Source organism: Lepus europaeus, chromosome 20, assembly GCF_033115175.1.
Source record: "Lepus europaeus isolate LE1 chromosome 20, mLepTim1.pri, whole genome shotgun sequence".
In the NCBI taxonomy this organism is placed as follows: Eukaryota; Metazoa; Chordata; class Mammalia; order Lagomorpha; family Leporidae; genus Lepus; species Lepus europaeus.
Genome location: NC_084846.1, coordinates 28,641,667 through 28,664,916, shown reverse-complemented (window position 1 = coordinate 28,664,916; position 23,250 = coordinate 28,641,667). Strand labels below are relative to the sequence as shown.

The following is a 23,250-nucleotide window of genomic DNA, read 5'->3' as shown; positions in this document are numbered from 1 at the left end:
CACGGGTCGGATCTTTAGGCTGTTGGCTTAGGCAGATGTCTCATTTAGGAAGAACGGGGGAGAAGGGAGGAGAAAGGGATAGACATTTCCCTGTTTCCTGAATAGACACTTCATAAAGGGACCCCTTGTGCTTTGTTGATTAGGAAAACCCACTGTGGCCCTCCTGGGTTGATGACACTGAGGGGTGTATTCATAAATCTACTGGGCAAGACCTTGCCTTTTGTTCCCCAAATTATCCCGGGACTTCCTTGTAGGATGCGTCACACTTCGGAATCAGCCCCGAGGGAAACATGAGCTCTCCGGGAGTGGCCTTTTCCTCTGACTCAAAGGCCTTGAATCCTCCTGGCCCCGATCTTTTTTCCTCAAGGGCGTGGCCAGGTGTCACCCCTGTGAAGTCTTCCCCAAACCAGAGCCCCCTGATCAGAGCCAGTCTCACTTCAGTGGCCCTGTCCCCTGCACAGCTTTGTTCTGATGGGTGTTGAGGTGCATCCTCTGCTCCAGGTACTGAGGCCAGAACCGTTCTCTGGCCCCTCATTCAATCCCTCCACGGCCAGCTCAGCTCAGTTGGTTGAGTTGAATTGAATTTTCAGTTGCAAACAGGTTGAAAGTCTGAGGATTTAGGTTCTTTCCAGGGGAGAGGTCCAGACCCAGAGGAGTGGAGGTGGGGGCCCAGGCGAGATGAGGAAGCCACCCCGTTCTCTGGTGGTGGTTGTGTAGAGCTTTCCCAGAGAGCTGGGGATCTCCTTCCCTGGATGAGACGATGTGGGCGGAGACAGACAGACAAAGAGAACTCAGCTCATCCATCATGAATAATGAGTGATCTGCCCTCAAGGGCTCTTCTGGAGCAAAACACAGTTTCTTTGTGGAGGGGCACCTCAAAGGCTTCTGAGTTCACCAGGGGCACAACCAGCCGGGCAAGAACACGCATTCAGTGTCATGCAGAGGAAACTTGGGATAAGAATAAGCATCCTGTAGCAGGAGAGAATAAGAGGATGTGATTCAGGACACGCAGGAATTCTCCCCTCCCCCCTTAGATGGAAGGGAGACTGGCCTGCTTGGAGATTAGTGGCATGCCTGACAGCGCCTGCAAGTGACGTGCTCTGCTGGAGGGACCTTCATTTTTCATTTTCATTTTCATTTTTCTCCTCTTTGGAGCTGACATCTGCTTTTAGTGGCTTGTTTGCATGGGCCCGTGACCTTGAGAGTGACACAACTGAATCGTGTTTCTTTGCCTGTGCTGAACTCTTCCTAAATACGTGTGGTTTTGTTTGGGTTCTTCTGATAGGAGAACTCCGGAGATGAAAACCGTGCCCTGGTCCACCAGCTGTCCAACGAGAGCCGGCTCTCCATCACCGACTCCCTGTCGGAGTTCTTTGATGCCCAGGAAGTCCTGTTGTCTCCAAGCTCTTCAGAAAATGAGGTCTGAGTGCTGTTCTCACTGAGGGGTCTCAACAGTCTTTTTGTTACTGTGTTCATTAACCTGTTCAGTAAATAGTGCCATTTAGACACGCTAAATTCCATGGCCCCTTTCCTCCACAGTCCTCTGGTAACTGAAGCCCCCAGACACAAAATGATACGATATACTAGGAGAAAAATGCTGTAGAAGTTGAGGGTGTTGGGTTACTCTTCAATTCTGTTACTTAATTTTTACTTTTCTTCTCAATTACGGATCAATAATTCTGACTTCTACCTATCTAATTATGAAGTATTTCCATGACAGGGAAAGTAATTACCCATTCTATGCATTCTTTAAACCATGAAATCTGTCCTATGTTAATTTATAATATGCAATTATATTAATCTTTGTAATCTGGCCATTATTGTGTTAATAGTAAATAGTAATATTAGATTGATGCATATAAATCATACTTTCCTAGTTAGCATTGCTCTGTGTGTACTGATAATTTCACCCCTTAAACATAGAGGTAGTGATCTCGTTTCTGTGTTAATTCTTATAGAAGATCTGTTTGCAAATAGTTCAAGAACAAATTGTAACTCCTTCTACCCAAACACTAGTAGCTTCTGAAAATGCAGTGTGAGTTGATAAGGATTTTTTAATACTAACAGGAATCTTGAGTTTACTTGCAGTTTTCCTCTGGAGAACTAATCAAGAATGTCTAGGAATTTTAATAACAGGTGTTTGCAGTGAACACCTCCTGGGTAAATTGTTGTATGAGCCTCTGAATACGGCAGCCAAATTATGTTTGTAGATTGGTGATGTGGAACTCAAACTATATGATCATTTGGAGTAAGGGTTTTATGAAAAGCTGCCTCTTCTTAACTCTTATCCTAACGTGCGAATTTCTTCCTCCTCCTAGATTTCGGATGACGATTCCTACGTCAGTGACATAAGTGATAATCTTTCCTTGGACAATCTCAGTAATGATTTAGATAATGAGAGGCAGACCTTGGGTAAGATTTCCATGATCTGATCTCTGAAAGTTTGCATCATTGTAGAATACTAATAAGATGTGTACCCAGTGCCTGCTGCATGCCGAGAGCAGCAGCATTCTTCCTACGGAAGAAAATTGAAACATGGTCCTCACCCTCCAGGATCTGATACGCTGGGTCAGAAGACAGCACCTACGTTTGGGAGATGTATTCATTCAACTAACAGTCTGCTTGTGCACATTTTTATTTTTTAAAATGTGAATAAGCCAATTATCATGTGAATATACTAACAATGCACCCGCATCCCTTATGCCATCAGACACTCTGCAAACGTATTAGTAAATAGCTTTTTGCCTTTAGGTATCTGGGGTGGGGGGGGGGTTATAATGAAAGAAGTTGGTAGAGTATATAAGATAAAAATCTGATCTAAGTGGTGCGTTAAGAGAACACATTGGAAACTAGCTTCCAAATTTCTGTCTCCTCTCAAGGCACCTTTACATGTCCTCTTGCTAACTTATTGATCCCAAAAGGGAAAGTGATGGCCAGACAAGGCATTTCATACTGCTACTTTGAACCATGGGGTATTTGAAGTGCCTACCTATTCCCAAAGTGCTCTGATTAGGACTTCAGCAAACAGGCTGAACCTGTTTAGGAAGATGCCCTAAAAAATACTTTTCCCTGCATGGGGGTTTATAACATCCAACTCTACCAGTCTGGGCACTCAGTGTGCCTTGGGGCCTCTAGTCTGTTTGCTGTGTGCACTAGATACCCAAAGCATGGCCCATTTTCACGTCACTGGAGAGCAGGGACCATATTATGACCTTTGTGATATTGCAAGGTTTCCCAGCTCAGGGGTTAGGTGTGAGCCATGATAATGAATTGTTGTCTGGACACTGAAGAGCCATCTCTTGGGGGACCACAGTACAGACAACAGGTGGGTAGTTCTCCCGCCCACTGGAGGAGCCGCCTTTCAGCATCGCACCTGCTATAAGTGAGATGATCGTCATGCATGGTGTTTTGCTTGCATTGTTTCCGGAGAGATGAACCTGAACCCCTTGGTGGAAAAGTGTAAAAAAACAAAACAAAACAAAACAATGGGTTCTTAGGAGAAGGCCAAGTTCATGTGCTACTTGTGTTTTTTAAAAGAAGCAGGGAGGCAGAATGAAAGAGACAGGAAGAAACATCACTTCCTCCCCTGGCAAATCGCCCTCAGAGCTCCCCCTGTGTGTGAGGAAGGCCACGCTGTCTCCTTGAGGACACAGGGAGGGAGCCAAAGAGGGCACAGAGTGAATGGAGGGTTCAGGGCTCAGAATTGGGAAGAGTGGACATGGTCCAGACCCTGAGATCATGGCTGTGCTGATACCAGGCAGGAAAAGCCCGCAAGACTCTCGGGCCCAGTCTCTCTTCCTCCACGGCTGTTTTGCTGGGACGCTGACCAGTGTTGTGTAGCCCACACCTGGCTTTCTGTTTGTGTTTGGATCCTGGGAACGCATGTTGTCCAGTGTTTTGTAGACATTGAGGAGAAACAGATTTTTTTTTTAAGATTTATTTATTTATTTTAAAGTCAGAGTTGCACAGAGAGAGAGAAGGAGAGGCAGAGAGAAAGAGAGAGAGAGAGGTCTTCATTCGCTGGTTCACTCCCCAATTGGCTGCAACGGCCGGAGCTGCACCGATCCAAAGCCAGGAGCCAGGAGCTTCTTCCAGATCTCCCACATGGGTACAGGAGCCCAAGGCCTTTGGCCATCCTCCACTGCTTTCCCAGGCCACAGCAGAGAGCTGGATCTGAAGTGGAGCAGCTGGGACTCGAACCAGTGCCCATGTGGGATTCCAGCACTGCAGGTGGCGGCTTTACCCATTATGCCACAGTGCCGGCCCCAGAATGGATTTCTAAACATCAGTACTCTGCTGAAGATAAGGGGAGTGGGAACACCTCTATGCCCTGTAGCACAGTTTTGCTTACCAAGGAACTAGGATGGGATCAAGGTCTTGATCCATTGTTACACCAGAATTTCTCTGAGGTCATCGTAAATGAGTAAATAATAAGTTTACAATGTTTCCTACTAACTCCCCAGTCCCACCCCGGTCCCCCAAAACAGTCACTGCACACACTGAAGCTCTGTCACTGTCCCGGTAGCTGTGGGAGTTAAATAGTTGAAGATGTTGATTGAGGACCACACTTCTCCGTTCACCCCAGCTTTGCCTCTCACTGGTTTTGTTTTAAAGCAAGTTACTTAATGTCTCTGGGCCTCATTTCCTTTCTGTAAAATGGGGATGATAATACTGCTTCCTCAGGAGGTTGTTAGAATAATTAAGAATAATACATGGAAATTGCTTAGAAGGCTGCCTGCTGGGGCTGGTGCTAGGACGCAGTGGGTAAAGCTGTTGCCTGTGGTGCTGGCATCCCATATGGGCGCCGGTTTGAGTCCTGGCTGCTCCACTTCCAATCCAGCTCTCTGCTATGGCCTGGGAAGGTGGTGTAAGGTGGCCTAAGTCCTTGGGCCCCTACACCCGCATGGGAGACCCAGAAGAAGCTCCTGGTTTCAGATAGGCATAGCTCCTGCTGTTGCAGCTAATTGGGGAGTGAACCAGCAAATGGAAGATTCTCTCTCCACCTCTCCTTCTCCCTCTGTGTAACTCTGACTTCCAAATAAATTAATTAATTAAAAAAAAAAAAAGAAGGCTGCCTCCCACGATGTAGAAGACAAGATGTGTGTATATTAATATTTGTTGATGGTGGTGGAGTAACATTCTGTGATAATTTAGATTAGTGTAATCAAAGAAAATATTTTGGTTCTCTACAGAAAGCTATTTTTAAAAATCACTATCATATGCACCCACTTATGTGTCAGGTTTTGCCTATGTTAAGCAATTAAAACAAATTCAAAAATTAATTGGATGCATAGATGAAAATGAGACTGCACAGTTTGACCTCAGTTTCATTTTTTTTCTGTTCATCAAAGCAGCCTCTTTATTCAGAGTGATTAGCTTCATAATGAGTATATGTTAAATATTTATGTTTAATAAACAAGTGCACATGAAGGAACTATGTTGGTATAATGCAGAAGACTTTATTTGGAAATAGGCACGTTTGGGATGGGAAAGGAACTTCTGAGTGCTAAGTAAAGGGAAGCTTAATAATAAATTTACATGCCCAACACGCAGATATTTCACTCACTAAAAAATCCATGCACCAGATTTACCAATACATTCCAGGTGAGGATTAAGATGTAAGACGGACATAAAAACCAAAGATTCTGCTCTTCTACTTAAATAGGAAAACATATCATTCAGCAAGGAAGAAATGCTAAAATGAAATGAGAGTATTCCAAGCCACACTAGAAGCTTTTTAAATGTGAGTTACAATGAGGAGACCACGCTGTCTGCCTAACAACTTGACAGGAATTTAAACCAAATAATGAGAGGCCTGGGAGGCCCTGGGAAATGAAACTTATGATGAAATAAAAATTATGAAATTATAAAAATTATGATGAAATTAAAATGAAATAGATGCTACCCTTAAATGGGAAAATCGGCCCAGCCTTGTTGAGCAGTCATCTGATTATGTGCATTGAAAGTCTAAAGACATCCACAGTCTTGGACGGAGTGGTCCCACTTCTGCGTATCTCAAGATCGTCAGGGATGCAGGCAGGCATTTGAGTGGGTGAAGATTCACTGCTGGTTTTTGTCATTGTGTCATAACAGAACACTAGCTCTGAAAGTCTGGCAGCAGATGAATGAGTCAGTAAACTGCGGCATGTCTATAACATGGAGGTATTTTTGCAGTCATTAAAAATGATGCTTCCATAGAATTTTAGGTAACATGGAAGTGACATTTCTGTTAAGTTGGACAGAAAACCGCATAGCGTAGGAGAGCTCTGTGGATGGAGCATGCTAAGAGATACTCCAGGATGTGAATGGTGGCCGTTTTGGGGTGAAGGACTAATGGATGACTGTGATTCCCTTTTAAAATGTTCTGTAATCAACCCAATTGTTTATCAGAATTTGAAGTGATTTCTTTGAAGGTGTATAAAGCTTTATAAGCAGTCCCCTGCTATAGGCATAGAAATCTATTATCCAATTTTATTCTAAGTGTATATGAGCTATGAGAAACTAGCTTTGGAGTAAGAACTGAAGGGCCCCTGTGAACAAACTCGTGAGTGTCCATGTGTGTGACATTCGGTGTTTAATTGCTCAGAATTCTTTTACTCCCTTCCTGACCTCTCATCCTATTGTGGACAACTCAGCGGAACAGCCAGATTGCACCCCTGCTGGGTAAAGGTTTGTCCACGGATTGAAAAGATAACCACAGAATGAAACAGAGAGCTCTGTGGACAACCAGGCCTCTCCCCCTTTCAGATCCCGTTCTCGACAATGGTGCTGGGGAAGTGAAGTCCACGCGGAGAACCTGCCTGCCGGCGCCGTGCCCCAGCCCCAGCAACGTCAGCCTGTGGAACATTCTAAGGAACAACATAGGCAAGGACCTGTCCAAGGTGGCCATGCCCGTGGAGCTGAACGAGCCCCTGAACACGCTGCAGCGCCTGTGCGAGGAGCTGGAGTACAGCGAGCTCCTGGACAAGGCCGCGCGGCTTCCCAGCGCCCTGGAAAGGATGGTGAGGGATCAGCCTGCCGCCCGGCCCACTCTCATCCCCTGGGGCTCCATGCTGATGGCACTCCCCAGAGATGCCTGGTTCTGCGGGGTCACCCTGGGCCTGCCTGGCTCCAGGCACCTGGTCAGGATTTGTCCCTGGGCAGTGGGGAGGGGAGGAACACTCCTCCCTGGCCCCAGTGCCTGGGGGCGTCGCGCTGGGTGGACCTGGCCGCCTCCTTTCTCCCAGGTCTTCCAGCTGACAGCTCTGCCACACCTGGCCGGAATTAGGGCTGCCTGCTTGTTTGTTTCTACTATCTCTAGGTGGACAAAAGTTAACTTTTCGAGCTGGTTTTTCCTTCCTAGGTAGATTTCCCTTGAGAATGTTTTTGTTTGTTTTTGGAATTGTCCCAGGCATTCCTGGGTTTTTGGACAGTAGCATTCCTAGAAGGGATTTCCACAATAGAAAGATTCCTTTTTTATTTTACTTTTTAAAGTAAATTAAAAAAAAAAAAAAAAAAGGTTCAGCTTAGGAAAATTCCACCTTCTGTCCTGTTCACCTTCTGTGCTGTTCTTGGTGTCACACACCTCCACTCACAGATTCTCAGCTTTCTTTTTTTTTCTCTCTCTCTTTTTTTTTTTATTAAAAACTTTTATTTAATGAATATAAATTTCCAAAGTACAGCTTATGGATTACAATGGCTTCCCCCCCATAACTTCCCTCCCACCCGCAACCCTCCCCTTTCCCGCTCCCTCTCCCCTTCCATTCACATCAAGATTCATTTTCAATTCTCTTTATATACAGAAGATCAGTTCAGTATATATTAAGTAAAGATTTCAACAGTTACAGATTCTCAGCTTTCAAAGGGGGCTGCAGATGTCTCTCATCCTCCCTGGTTTCGGACATTACTGGGTAGACAGCAAAATGGCTGTGTGCATGTGGTGCTGGGGTCATCTGTGTCCCCCAAAGGCTGAGTGTCCCCTGGGCCTTTGCCCGCTGGCTGAGTTGGCCTTGGGGTGCCCTCTGGGTTTCCCAGCGCTGCCCTTTTCTCAATGCTGGGTATTTGCACCACAGGGTTGTTTTTCGTTTTGTTTTTTATTTATTTATTTTTTTTGACAGGCAGAGTGGACAGTGAGAGAGAGAGACAGAGAGAAAGGTCTTCCTTTGCCGTTGGTTCACCCTCCAATGGCCGCCGCGGCCGGCACATCGCGCTGATCCGAAGCCAGGAGCCAGGTGCTTCTCCTGGTCTCCCATGTGGGTGCAGGGCCCAAGCACTTGGGCCATCCTCCACTGCCTTCCCGGGCCATAGCAGAGAGCTGGCCTGGAAGAGGGGCAACCAGGACAGAATCTGGCGCCCCGACCGGGACTAGAACCCTGTGTGCCGGCGCCGCAAGGCAGAGGATTAGCCTGTTGAGCCATAGCGCTGGCCTGCACCACAGGGGTTTTTACCTCCTGCTCTTGCCCTAGTTGTTTCACTCTCTCCCCAGGCCTCTCCCCATCACACTCTTTCTTCAAATCAGCCATAATACGGGGCAGAGAGAAAACAAACTGTGTTTTCTTTTTTAAAAGATGTATTCATTTGAAAGTCATAGAGAGACAGACAGAGAAATCTTCCATCCGCTGATCCACTCCTTAGATGACTGCAGCAGTCAGGGCTGGACCAGGCTGAAGCCAGAAGCTGCATCCGGGTCTCCCATGTGGGCCGTCTTCTGCTGCTTTCCCAGGCACTTCAGCAGGGAGCTGGCGAGAAATGCAGCAGCCGGGACTTGAACTGGTGCGCATATGGGATGCTGGCGTCGCATGGGCCGTTTTACCCCCTAACCCACAATGCCTGGCCCCAAACTGTGTATTTTTAAAATCTTTGTTATTTTTTTCCCTGAAAAAAGCCACTGTTAAGGCAAGTGTTACAAGTCCGCAGTCCTGATGGCTGTGTTTTTAAAGAAAATGATGGACTTGGAAGATCCAAGAAGTCTTTCCGGTGTTCCATGCTTGGGGCGATGAGGGGACCCTTAGGTTCAGATGCTTGATCCCGCTGATTGGCCTGCAGCAGGTGGCTGGGGAGGACCTTGCTTCTCAGCAGCAACCTTACCCCTCGTGGATTCGGTTCGCTTCCCTGTGGGTCAGTGTATGCTGTCATCGAGCCCAGCACAAAGGTGCTTCTCCTGCTACCCTGGGGCTCCCTTCTCCACTCAGGGTGCTGAGTGACACTGGGTTGTTTTGCCAGTCATTACTATTTTAAGCCACGGAGCTGATTGAGGGTTGATTCAGCCTCGCACACAGACCTGGAACCTCTGTGCCTCACGGGTCTCCAGCCCCAGGAGGCACGGACAGGAGCAGATACCTGGCACAGGTAGCATGGCTGCAACTGACGCCATGTCCGGTGGGCCGGCTTCTGTACTTGATCTTAGCCAAAAGGCCGAGAAGCGATGGGTGGGCTGGCGTCTGTACGCCACCCAGCAACTCCACAGCCATCTGCAGCGGGCCCTGGCAAGGTGGATTCTGCTGTGAGCAGCACCCAAAACCTTCCCAAAAGACTCATGGAGAAGGTTGCGTGAGCAGCGAACATTTCCAAAAGAGACTCGACTTGTTCTCAGCGTAAAATGTCACGAAGTGTGCTAGGAAAAAAAATGTGGAGATCACTGCGATTCGATTTTAGAAAGGAAAATCTGCCGTCACCACCTAGGTTTAACTTTTTTGGCTTGAAAAAGAAAAGAAAAAGTGGGCGTGTGCTCACATGTCTTCGCTGCCTTGCAAGGGGGCTGATGGAGATCCACAGGACGGCAGGGGCTGCTGTGTGGTACAGGCGGTGGGGCTGCTCCTGGGACTCTGGCATCCCACGTGGGAGGCCTCTTTGAGTCCTGGCTGCTCCTCTTCTGATCCAGCTCCCTCTCCCATGCCTGGGAAGGCAGCAGAGGATGGCCTGAGTGCATGGGTCCTGCATCCCCATGGGTGCTCCGGATGGCGTTTCTGGCTCCCAGCTTCTGCCTGGCCCAGCCTCTGCTGTTGCAGCCACTTGGGGAGTGAACTAGCAGATAGAAGATCTCTCTTCCTCTCTCTCTCTCTCTCTCTCTGTCACTCTGCCTTGCAAATAAATAAATCTTTGGAAAAATACAGAGGTCCACACAGTGAGGGCTGTGAAATGGTTTTGCCCATTGTCTTTCCTATGTACATGCAGTTTTGCCTTTTTGGGTTTTGTTGTTGTTTTTGTTTTCCCCTCCAGAAGAGGAGAGATTCAAGGCCCCCGTGTCCTGTGACTGCATGCCAGGCATGGGAAGTGACTCGGACCCATTTTTCTTTGGTCAGAAGGAGCTTTTAAGTTTCTAGGGTATCAAATTGTGAAGGATTACCCTTCAGCCCTTCAGTCCTGAATTCTGGGGGAGATTTGGCTATTAGAACAAAAGAAATCTCTTGCTCTTCCTTGTCCCCAAAAGCGACGCCAGCAAGATGCTCAGATAACATCAGTCTCTGAAATACTGGCGTCGGCTTAACAGTTCATAAAACAGCACGGTTCGTCTTGCAGCTGTCTTCGTGTTAATAGCATCTTCCGACTTGGGCAGTTTGGTTCATTTGTTTGTGGACCCAAATGAACACTGTTTGCACGACAACTTTAGGCCTGTGTGGGTTGGGTTTTCTGTAAACCAAGGACAAAACTTTGACTGAAATAAAACCACTCAGGGAGAAATCAAGTTTTTTCTTTTGTTTCTTTCTTTGTGAAAAATGGATTTCTCAGGGGCAGAAGTCACAGGCGCTTTTCTTCCCGTGCTCAGGTATACGTGGCTGCCTTTGCCGTGTCCGCGTACGCGTCCAGCTACTTCCGGGCTGGCAGCAAGCCCTTCAACCCGGTTCTCGGAGAAACCTACGAGTGCATCCGTGAGGACAAGGGCTTCCAGTTTTTTTCAGAGCAGGTGAGTGTGCACCCTTTTTGTTTGTTGGGCGGAGTTGCCCACCCCACCCCACCCCCCATTAAATATTTATTTTCTGCCGTTCCCTGGCTTCAGAGCAGCTGCAATCATGACATTGCCCTTGAGCAGAGAGAGCCAGAGATCCTTTCCCCTGAAACCCAGCCCCCGCCCTTGGATGGGGGGGGCACCGGTGATTCTGCGCTGGTACTTGGCCATGTGCACCTGCTGTGTCGTTCCTCTTTGTACTCTTTGGTGCAAGCATCGTCACAGCATCAAGGGTTTGCCCACACCGCTGTGTAAGCTCCCATGCTCCCTCCCATCATCCTCCGGGAGCTTCACTGCCCCTTCAGAACAGGCCCTAGAAAATAAATGCATTATTCTTGATTTGAAAGGGAATCAGTCATTCGGGCATTTATTTATTCAAGCCAATAACGTTATTAGTTGAAGAGCTGCCGTGCGCTCGGCATTGTTCCAGATGCAAAGATACCAGGGTGGAAGTTGAGAGGGGAGTTGAGCCAAGAAGCCGACTCTCCCTCTGATGTGGGTGGAGGTGTGTCGTGCTGAAGCACTCAGAGGCCCTCGACTCCACAGAAGAAGGTCAGCACAGAATAGCATTCAGGAGCCCGATGGGAGAAGCAGGTGTCTGGCGTGATGTTTAAGACACAGGTTAAGGTGCCTGCATCCCGGATCAGAGCATCTGGGTCCAGTGCCCACCTCCACTCACGATTCCAGTCTCCTGCTACTGCAAAGGCTTGGGAGGCAGCCTCCGGGGGTCAAGTCATTGAGCCTCTGCCTCCTGCGTAGGAAACCAGCATTGAGTTCTTGGCTCCTGGCTTCAGTCCCTGCCCCGCCGCCAACCACTGCAGACATTTGGCAGATCAATCAGTACAGGGGAACTCTTCCTCTTTGTCCGACTCTTGCATAAATAAATAAATAATCTCAAGAGGAGAGAGGCAGCCTAGGTTGAAATCTCAGCTCCACCTCCTGCCAGCCGTGTAACCCAGGGCCAGTTGCCTGACATGGGTGTGCTTTGGTTTCTCTCTAAAGGGACAACAGCCGTTATAGGCACCCCGGGTGGCTCTGCAGCGATTACATGAGGTCCACAGAGCACCCACTCCGTGTCTGCTACAGGGATCTAAACGTTAGGTGTGTGTCTGATGCCCCACAGCCGGGTTTGCTGCCGAAATGTCGGAAACATCCAAAAACATCTGTTGATGAGGAGCTGTTTTGCTCAACTGGAGTGTACATGGACTAGAAATAAGCCTGTCTCCCCTTAAGGCGGCCACTGAGCCTGCCCACCCTCTGTGTACGTCCTCGTGCCAGCCCGGGGACCCTGACCATCCTTGTCGTGATACATTGCTCTCCTCCCCGTTCTCAGGAGACCGAGGGAAAGGGCAGTGGATGGCCAACACCCCTCTCCGTGCTGTTGTCCTGCAGCCCACTTTATTAGTGGGATTGCCTTGTGGGGATGGCGTGGAAGGAGGGGTGTGGCTGACAGCGTGAGAAAGGGTGATGGTCTCAACTGTACATGACAGGCCCTATTCTCCAGGACTCAAAAATGAGTATGAATAATCCCAAAGCACACGTCAGTAGCTTCCCTGTTGGAAGCTAACATGAGAAACACCACGCCTGGGGAGACTGGGGGTGAAGCCTGCAGCTACCGAGGGAAGATAATCTGATTCAAATTCTGCCGGGTTATTTAAATACCAAACCGAAAATGGAATGAGAATACATGAAAATATAATTTGGTTACCATGGTATTATATGCACTCTCATAGAAAAAAAAATATACAAGCCCAAAATAGCCCCGCACTACAGCAGACTATCAGGGCAAGACGAGCAGCTGTGAGAAATGAGTGGTCCCAGGAGCCTGTGTGCAGTTAGGCTTCTGTCCTGGGGCTCTCCCCGGCAAAGCCAAACGCAGGCTCTGCTGTTTGTCTCCTGCGGGGCACAAGGGGACATCAGTGCTGGGGGCGTGTGCACAGGTGCACAGTGACAGGAAGAACTTTACGTGTCGTATGTGAACTGTGCTGTGAACTGGAGCCCACAGAGACAAATAAGAAAGGGATCTGGTCCTTGTTGGTAGCATAGGATGGGCAGGGAGTGGGGTTTGTGGACCTGCCTGGTTCAAACCCTGACCTTTCCATCTGCTCTGTGTGTGGCCTCGTCTGAGCTACTTTCACACGCTCAGCATCAACTGTTTCTTTATAAAACAGGACTGATGCCGCTTGGTTCCTAAAGGAAGTAATATGATGATATGAAGGTTCAGTAGGTCATGATTGTTGGTTTAGGGACTTTTAGGGGTGGCTTTAACTTCCTGCTGCTGCACACCCTGGGAGGCAGCAGACGATGGCTCAAATGGTTGGGTTCTTGCCACCCACAAGGAAGACCTACAGTAAGTTCCCAGCTCTCAGCTTTGACCCCAGCCCAGCCCCAGCCATTGTGGGCATTTGAGGAATGCAGATGGGTGCTCTCCTCCTCTCTCTCTGCCTGTCTCTCAAATAAATAAATAAATAAATCTTTAAAAAGTAAAAGTAATTCTTTTTTTTTTTCATTTTTTCTTATTTTTGTTTTTTATTTTTTTTAAAGTAATTCTTGTAAAGAAGCCAGGAACTTCCTCTGGGTCTCCCACATGGGTGGCAGGAACCCAAGTACTTGAGCCATCATCATCACAGTCACATTAACAGGAAGCTGGATCAGAAGCCAGAGTAGCTGGGACTCAAACCAGGCGCTCTGATATGGGTTGCAGGTGTCACAAGCAGTGGCTCAATCCCCGGTGCCACAGTGCCCACCCAGAAGTAATTATTTATAAAAAAAATAAAAATAAAAACACAGTAAGAGAGGTGTTGAAAAGGCAGAGAGGAGCTTCAGGAACTCCTTGACCCGAGGAAACTAGAACGGTCCACTCGCATTCTAATGCGTGCCTTGGCCTGTGATAACACAGGGCACCAGGCCCGCTCTCCGGCGATCTGAAGGCGGTGTGCTGCTGCTGGGGAGACCAAAAGCTGGCTGCAGGGCTGCCAGGGGCCCTCGGGGCTGGCTGCACACAGGGATCCTGCCAGTGTGGCTCACAGCTGTCTAAAGGTCACATGATTGGGTCTTTTTTTTTTTTTTTTAAAGCCTGACCATTGTTGTTATTTTACTCTTATTTTTTGATTTCAGAGCCACACTCTTTTTTTAAAAAAAAATATTTATTTATTTATTTATTTATTTGAAAGGCAGAGTTACAGAGAGGCAGAGGCAGGGAGAGAGAAAGAGAGAGAGAGGGAGGTCTTCCATCCACTGGTTCACTCCCCAGATGGCCACAACTGCCAGAGCTGCACTGATCCAAAGCCAGGAGCCAGGAGCTTCTTCTGGGTCTCCCGCGAGGGTGCAAGGGCCCAAGGACTTGGGCCATCCTCTTCTGCTTTCCCAGGCCATAGCAGAGAGCTGGATCAGAAGTGGAGCGGCTGGGACTCAGTCTGGTGCCGATGTGGGGTGCCGGCACTGCAGGCGGTGGCTTTTCCTGCTACACAGCAGTGCCAGCCTCGATGGGTTCTTTCCACGCCCCTCAGCCTGGATAAGTCTCTCTGGGGCTTATTCACGCCAACTCAGTTTACCAGACTAATGTATAAACTAGAATGCTGATCCAGAGTAGCATTTGTTGTGAAAAGTGGGCTTGCCATGGCGACCAGCGGCTTTGGCTGGCGTGGCCGGGGGTGATTTGGACTTGGGCAGCTAGATTAGGATCAGGGGTGAGTATTCGATGGGAGGAGGGTGCAGCTGGGGGATTGTGGTGCCAGACTGCCCTGTGCCCTAGGCTGGGAGTGGCTCTGGGCCAGGCCCTGTCTTCTGTGGCCTGCAGAAGATACAGCAGTTCGGTCCCTGCCCCCATCCCTCTGTTGACCCTGGTTTGTGCCAGCTCATCCGTGACCTCCTGCTCAGCGAGCACATCTGGAGAGGATGCCAGGCCTTCCGCTCTGGTTCATGCCAGTGCCTGCCGGCACCTGCCAGGTAGCTCCTTGTACCTCTACCCAGGCAACCGTCTGCCTGCATGGAGACAGCCCGACCGTGCCCCACCCACTGTGTCCGCAAGACCCTGAGCTCTCGTCGCCTGGGGGATCCTCGGGCCTCCCTACAAGTGCCCTTTCTGATCACCTGGGCAGGGCTCCCAAAGCACAATTTTTGGGTGGAATTTTACGCACATCGATGGGAAAACTCCTATCTGCAATTTATAGGACCTGGAAAAAAACAGCAACTTGGCTTTTCTAGATGACGGTCCGTGATTTGAAAAGGAACAGCTGTCTCTTCCTGCTGAGGCTTTGTCGTTTTCCTGGGGACGTGGCCGTTTGTAGAGAGAGTACGTAGGGCAGCTGGAATCTTTGCTGGCCCCAGAGAGGTCGGCCAGGAAGGCGCAGGAGCTGGAGTTGCTGGCTGTGCGTGTGAGAGTCTTTTCATGCGCGGGTCCCTGGGTGGGATTTTGCTGAGTCGTTGTCCCTTGAACCTTTCATCCCTCTAACTCACCTACCCGAGTACTTGGAAAAGTTCCTGGGGGCGGGAATGAAAACATAACCTTATTCTGATGCAGGAAGAATTCCAAAATCCGTGCACATGGGGGATCTTCAGCCATTTGTGGCGCATGCGTACCATGGACAAACTTTGTGTGGATTTAGAAACTTTCTGTGCCAAAACGTGCATGTTTTCAGTAACTTTCGGGAAGTACCCCGGGCAGGCCTTTGTGAAAGAGGAGCCCACATCCTCAGCCTGGGGCTGTTCCACCTTCCCCAGGGCTGCCTTTGTGCCAAGAAATCTGATTCAGCTGCGGCTCCGCTCGCTAACTCGGCCGGGAGAAGGGGAATTCAGGAAGAAAAGGCTTCCTGTCCTTGCTCGCCAGCCAGGCCCTGGGTCTCTGCTGGCAGCCTTGGCCTCGCAGAGTGGAAACACGGGGTCTCTGCTTCATCTCGGGAATGCGTGGCTCAGCGGCCAAACGCTGGTTTCAGTGGGCTGGCTTCCTCCCTTAGACCTTGAGGGAAGGTTTGCTGTCCTGAGCGGCCACCTGGTGGTTACTTTCCCAGGCCGGTAGTTGGCACAGAGAAGCCGGGTTTGATTCCTGGCTCCTGGCTCCTGCCATTGCAGACACTGGGACGCACCGGGCTGCGGCTCAGGTGACTGAGTTCCCGCCACCCATGTGGGAGGCCTGGCTTGAATCTCCAACTCCTGGCTTTGGCCTGGCCCAGTCCTCGCCATTGCAAGCCGACTGGGGGAGTGAACCAGGAGATGGAAGTGCGCTTTCTCGCTCTCCTCTCTCCCTTGCTGTCTCTCGGTCTCTTTCTCTGTCATTGTCAAATAGTCTGTAAAAGATAGTTCCCCTAGTTACACGAGATTTCAGTTGTGCAGAGCGTCGTCCAAGTAATTTTAACCGGTTATCCCCCCCACGCCAGACTGTGGACTAAGTCAGAAAAGTTAAAAGTGGTTATTTAAAAAGTTACTAAAATGTAGATTAAAATGAAGTCTTTGTTCAGGCTCAGCACTTCTTCCTCCTTGGTTACTCACTCGGGGAACTCAGGACGAACCTTCCTGGACAGACTTAGAAATGCCGCGCCCGTCAGCACACTCAGCCCTCTGGACAGTTCTTTGAACCGCTGGTGGACAGGGCTGTTTACTGCTAGGATGGCAGCTTTTTAAAAGGGGCTGTCACAGGGCAAATTCCAGCTGCTCAAATAAAACTAGCACTTCGCCTTCCAAAAAAATCCCAATACATCTAAAATAAATCAATCAAATGTAAGACAACTAAACCATTGCCTTATGGCTGTCTACATCATCACTTAAAATGTTTTGTTTTTGCAAGAAACCAGAGATCAGTGATTAACTCTGAACATGAGGAAGACAAAACTTAGGGCCAGTGTTGTGGCGTAGCGGGTTAACACCCTGGCCTGAATCACTGGCATCCTATATGGGCGCTGGTTCGAGTCCCGGCTGCTCCGCTTTTGATCCAGCTCTCTGCTGTGGCCTGGGAAAGCAGTAGAAGATGGCCCAAATGCTTGGGCCCCTGCACCCATGTGGGAGACCCGGGAGAAGCTCTTGGCTCCTGGCTTAAGATCAGCACAGCTCCAGCCGTTGTAGCCAATTGGGAAGTGAACCAGCGTATGGAAGACCCCTCTCTCTCTCTCTCTCTCTGCCTCTCTCTCTGCCTCTCCTCTCTCTGTGTATCTTGAATTTCAAATAAATAAATCTTAAAAAAAAAAAAAACAAAAAACAACTCATTGTCAGCTGCATTCTCCCGACAGTCAGTCTGGTGGCCTTGGCATCGTCCCGCGAAGCTCCATGTCCTGTTTATCAGCAAATCTCGGGTCTCCCTTCAGGAACCTGCCTTCCAAAGCCAATTATTTTCACTGCCACCCAACTGGTGCTGGGCCACTGGCCCGTGCCACTGTGAGCGATGGCTGGGGCTATGACAACAGACTCCTTGGCTGCTCTCTCACCCCCGAAGCCAGCTCCCCATCCACCTGCCGGAGTGATTGTTTTAAACAGAAGCAGCATCTGCTCTGCAGCCTCCAGTGACTTCCCATGGCACTTGGGACAAAATGCACAGCCCCAGCCATGGCCTGCACAGCCACCGAGACCCTGTCCCCAACCCCAGGCGTCTAACCGCTTCCCCTCCCTCCTTCAGCTTCAGCCACGGTGGCCTTTGCTTCTCCAGATTCAGCCGCTGGTAGGCGGCTGCCATGGCCTCTGCCTAGCCTGTGCTTCTCCCAGACCCCTGTGTGGTCACTTCCTTCCTGCTCATGGCCTCAGAGCTTCCCGGTGTTAGAGGGCGCGCCCCCCGCCAGTCTGTATGGAGTTGCACCCGTGCACCCCTACACCCTACCCTCCCATCTGTGGGCCCTGCTTAGTTTTCCCTAACATATGCCACTGCTGACGAATCAGGTGCCCCTGTATGTGTGGTGCATCTCATCATCTCCACACTGATGTCCACTCCAGCAGGGCCACGGCTTCATCTCTTTGGCTTGTCCTTACAGCGCCAGTGGCTGGGCCAGGCCTGGCCCTGCACTGGCAATGGACAGATGTTGGATGAGTGGCATGGGAAGGGGCACTGCTGTGGAGGGCCAGGAGCTGGGAGGATGCTGTACTTACAGTTCTGGGCTCTTGCAGGGGAAAGGTGATGTGTTTAAGGATGTTTATCCATACCTGGAAAAGAAAAGCTTAGAAAATGCATGAATATTGGAACGCATTCTTCCCCCATCTGCATCTCCCCGGACCTCATGCCTCCTATTTAAAGTGCAAAGTCTAAACCCAAAATGGTGAGGTCGGGTGAAGAAAAGCCTCTCTAGACAAATACACGGTCATTGGCAAGAACGTTTGCTCCCAGGGGAACTGTCCTGTGCTTTTAGACGGGTCGGCCTTGTCTCACCAGGAGAAAAGTCATCTGAGCTGAGGTATTGGCTGCTCGGGACTCCTTACCACCAGGGCAGCGCTCCCCTTTGCAAAGGAGGTGAAGGAGCAGGACGCTAAACACCAGTCTAAGCCAGATGGATCCAACAGGTGAGCCCAGCAGCCTCCAGGGCTGGATCGTGTGCACTGGAGCGCGTCTACTGCCCCTTCTCTGCCAGGGTGTGGACGTGATGAGAACAGACAGCCCAGGTTAGGCTGCCAGCAGACACACTGCTCTCAGCAGAGGTTCGGCCACTAACCACGAAGGGAAATCGTCCCTTCCTGTGGGAGTCAAGCTACTCGAAGCCTCAGTGTAAGACGTTCAGATACGTGGGCATCCACTGTCCTCTTTGATGCCACGGTTTGGGGAAGATGTTGCGAGCAGACGTCGGGGATCACTTCATTTCAAAGCCTGGACGGGTCATCTTACAAAGCAATAAACAAGACTGAGAAGAGCTTGGAAGTTCAGATTTCAAGGTTCTTTGTCTGAAGGCCCGTGAGAAGGGACTTCAGGGTGCTCTGGGGGCAGACAGAGGCCCAACTTTGAAAGCAGTCATGGAAAGGCTGTTGGACAGACAGCAGGGGCTGTGGGAGCCTGGTTTCACTGCTGCCTTGTCACTCATTAACAGTGCAGTGTTAGGTTTATCGTTGGGCAGAAACACTATTTCTGAGTTTATAAAACAAGACAAGGGCCAGTGCTGTGGTGTAGCGGGTAAAGCTGCCACCTGCAGTGCTGGCATCCCATATGAGCGCCAGTTCAAATCCCAGCTGCTCCACTTCTGATCCAGCTCTCTGCTATGGCCTGGGAAAGCCTTGGGCCCCTGCACCTGCATGGGAGACCTGGAAGAGGCTCCTGGCTCCTGGCTTCAGATCAGTGTAGCTCTGGCCATTGTGGCCATTTGGGAAGTGAACCAGCAGATGGAAGACCTCTCTCTCTCTCTCTGGCTCTCTGCCTCTACCTCTCTAACTCTGCCTTCCAAATAAATAAATAAATTTTTTAAAAATGGGTAAAGATACATGGTTACCATGAAAACTAAATGGAAATATATATATAAAAAAAAATTCAGTCTCTGCCTAACTCATACCTTGATCCTGGATGCTTTACAAGTGTTCTGTTTTCTGGTTAGCCACGTCAGAGCCATTGTGCCCATTTCATAGAAGAGGTAACTGAGGCCAAGAGGGCTTAAGAAACCTGTGCCAGGTCAGAAGCCAACAGGTGATATTGTGCAGTTGGGAGCTGGGTCGGTGGGAGATGGTCGCGCTCCTTCCCTGACACCAATGTGGCCATGGCAGGTGCTCCAGGAATGTGTCCCAAATGAGCAGCTATGGTGAGGAAATAATTGTCCAAGGCAGACAAGGCCTCTGGGTAGAGTCCCCTGCCCTGGGCAGCTGTGCAAACCTGGTAACAGCAATGGGAAGTAAATGAGCCGTCCTCTCAGGCCACTGAGCCATAAGGAAATTAGCAAAGTCGTTGGTATTTGAACGTTGAGCTTTGTTCCTTCAGAAAGCATCATTGGCCCATGTAAAGGCGCTGCACTGAACACCGATTCACCAGTCTGGCGCTGTAGTTTTATAAAGGGCAGACATGCATTTTTATGGGATGTGTGCATACTTGATGGTGTAAGAGGGCTGCTTTTGTGACTCAGGTGGACAGTGCATCCGGTTTTCTCAGATTTAAAATTGTTACAGAACAGGTGCATAGTTGTTCTGGCCTTATTTTGCTTGGATGTTTGTATTCGGCTACACTCATACAGAAGCCAAGTTCCTGATCAGGCTCTGATGCTCCCTTCCCCCGACCCTGCACTGTTTCTTTGACATCGTTGTAATCTACTGTATAATAATCTGCTGGAAAGTCTTCCTACATAGTGGGGGAGGGGGGCATTGCCTGGCGCCTCTCCCGCTGCACCGAGGGCGGGGTCTTGCCCTGATTTAGTTTCCTCTGATCCCATGGTGCAAACATTAGCTCCATTGATTTCATTGAGAGCTGGTGGTGTGTGTGGAAACTGGGGGTGGGGGGAGGTGGTTGTCAGCATTTTCTGATAGGAAATCTCTCCAAGGAGTTGGGTCTTTAACAAAATAATAAATGAACACAAAGCAAAGCCTGGCATTCTAGGAATCAGGTTTCCAAGTCAGGGCTTGAAAATTGCCTCTGTGAGTCCCACGGGAGAGCGCGATGCCCCCATTCTTAGGATGCACATAGTTACTCAGACCGCACAAACTTCAGCTTGCACCTGGGCCTATGTTCATGGAGCCACCTGAAAGATACCCATTCGATTGAAATCTTTGTCTCCACGTGAACAAGCTGGCGCAGTTTATTTGAAAAGCAGAGTGACAGAACACACACACACATTTCCATCTGCGCACTCTCACCACAACAGCTGGATCTGGACCAGGCCAAAGCTGGGAGCCAGAAACTCCATCCCATTCTCCCATGTGGGTGGCAGGGACCCAAGTGCTGGGACCATCATCTGCTGCCTTCCCAGGAGCTTTAGCAAGAAGCTGGTTTGGAAGCAGAGCAGCTGGGGCCCTGACGTGGGATGCTGACATCGCAGGCAGTGGCTTAACCTGCTGTACCACAGTGCCAGCCCCCAGGATTATCTTGGAGTGATCTCCTTGTAGGTGAATTGAAGAGGCTGGACTTCATGAGGCAGTTTTCTAGTTAGCTGTGCTGAGCCAGAGGGAGAGAGTATCCGTGTTGCCTACAGGTAGTCTGATAAGTACTTGCTCTTGCCTCTTAATCCAGATATTTGCAAGGGGTGGGCAGGTTAAGCTTCTGCTTGGGACACCCGCATCCCAGTTCTGAGCCTGGGATCCTCTGCTTCGGATCCCACTCTCTGCACCTGGGAAGCAACCGATGTGCTGGAGTTCCTGCCACCCGTGTGGGAGGCCTGGATGATGCTCTTGGCTCTTGGCTTTGTCCTGACTCAGCCCTGGCTATTGTGGGCATTTGGAGGAGTGAACCAACGGATGGATGATTTCTCTCTGTCACTCTGCCTTTCAAATGAATAAATCTTTATTTAAAAAAATTATTTTTTATTTATTTGAAAGACAGAGTAACAGAGAGAGAGGTCTTCCATCCGCTGATCACTCCCTAGATGGCCGTAATGGCCAGAGCTGCACTGATCCGAAGCCAGGAGCCAGGAGCTTCTTCTGGGTCTCCCACGCGGGTGCAGGGGCCCAAGCACTTGGGCCATCTTCTGCTGCTTTCCCAGGCCATAACAGAGAGCTGGATCAGAAGAGGAGCAGTGGGGACTAGAACCGGTGCCCATATGGGATGACAGCCTTTCAGGTCAGGGCTTTAACCAGATATGCCACAGCGCCTTTGCAAGTACTTCAGAACAGCCGATAGCGATCGTGACATTGGTGGTCATGTCAACTTACCTTGTTTGTTTCTGTGTCGGTAGACCTCAAATATCCCTGTTTTTACTTTTACATCTTTCAAGACAGATCTCTGTCCTCAGCACCCACCACCCAGCCTCCCTCATGCTCTCAGAGACCATCATGCACCTGTCTTCCTCTCACCCCATGCAACCTGAGCAAGTCTAGCTGACTGTGTCAGGAGCGCCCTCTGGAGGACAGGCTTGTTGAAGGCAGCTGGGGAAGTTTTCCTTCAGTTAATGCATGGAGCATTGGAGGAAGCCCCAGGGAGAAGGTATAGATTTCGAAGACATGGAAGTTCATTCATTTTTTGCTTTCTTGCCCTTTTTCTCCCATCAGGTCAGCCACCATCCACCTATCTCTGCGTGTCACGCTGAGTCTGAGAATTTTGTTTTCTGGCAAGGTAATATGCTACTATATTGGAACGGTGTCTTATGTCATGTTGTGGATTTATTTTGTTCAGGACTTGCTCTAAATCTTGCTAAGATCGGAAGTGGTCCCAGGACTTGGTCCTCATCCATTTGATGTTCTTGCTTCTCATTGATCAACAGTGACTAATACTTGTCAATGATGAATTGATATTAAGCATTTGATTTTAATTGGTTACTAATTGATATTACACATCCTGGGGGGATCATCCAGCTTTTCCCACTTTTAAAAAACCCTCAGTCTGTACTGACCCACCAGCATTTACTGCTGTGACTTTTTTCCCTGCCTTATTCCACAGCCATTGAACGACCTCACATGTTTCAGGAGACTGGTATCACAGTGTAGACAGCAAAGGGGACTTGGCCTTGGAAAAAGGAAGTCTGTTTTATTTCTGAAATCACATTTTACATTGCTGACTTCATTTCAGTTTGAAGTTGTTATTCCTAAAGTTTTGCTCAATTTATATTTTGGATTTGGACAGGGAGGAAATTATTCTCAAGATTATGGGTGGGAGTTTAGCCTAGCAGTTAAGACACTGGTTAAGATGCCACATGCGCCAGCATCCCATATGGGTGCCAGTTCGAGTCCCGGCTGCCCCACTTCCGATCCAGCTCTCTGCTATGGCCTGGGAAATCAGTAAAACATAGCCCAATTGCTTGTGCTCCTGCACTCACGTGGGAGACCCAGAAGAAACTCCTGGTTCCTGGCTTCAGATCAGCACAGCTCTGGCCGTTGCAGCCATCTGGGGAGTGAACCAGTGGATGGAAGACCTCTCTCTCGCTCTCGCTCTGCCTCTGCTGCTCTAATTCTGCCTTTCAAATAAATAAATATGTTAAAAAAATAAAAGGTGCCACATCCCACTTTGGAGAGTTCCATGCCAGATCTGGTTTCCAAGCTTCCTACCGTGCAAATCCTGGGAAGGCAGAGGTGGAGATGGTCTCAGTAACTGGGCTCCTGTCACCCCCGTGGGAGGCCTGGACTGCGCTCCCAGCCTCTGGCTTTGGCCTGGCCCAGTCCGCACCATTACAGGCATTCAGGAAGTGAACCAGCAGAGAGAATTCTCTGTCTCTGTTTCCCTCTTTCATAAATCAATACATAAGTAAATGAATAAACAAGGCTATAAATAATTCCTATGTAGATTAATTTTGTTAATG

General features: G+C 49.3%; 1 protein-coding gene across 5 annotated transcripts in view; it reads left to right on the top strand.

Annotated features, from left to right (window-relative positions):
* OSBPL3 (oxysterol binding protein like 3) overlaps positions 1-23,250 on the top strand; it is a 205,149-nt gene that overhangs the window by 155,139 nt on the left and 26,760 nt on the right. For all 5 annotated transcript variants that reach the window (XM_062178455.1, XM_062178453.1, XM_062178454.1 and 2 more), the window contains 5 exons: positions 1,286-1,420; positions 2,319-2,412; positions 6,748-7,001; positions 10,745-10,882; positions 22,007-22,070. In XM_062178455.1, coding sequence (XP_062034439.1) covers positions 1,286-1,420; positions 2,319-2,412; positions 6,748-7,001; positions 10,745-10,882; positions 22,007-22,070 — 685 coding nt within the window. The remainder of the gene's footprint in view (positions 1-1,285; positions 1,421-2,318; positions 2,413-6,747; positions 7,002-10,744; positions 10,883-22,006; positions 22,071-23,250) is intronic.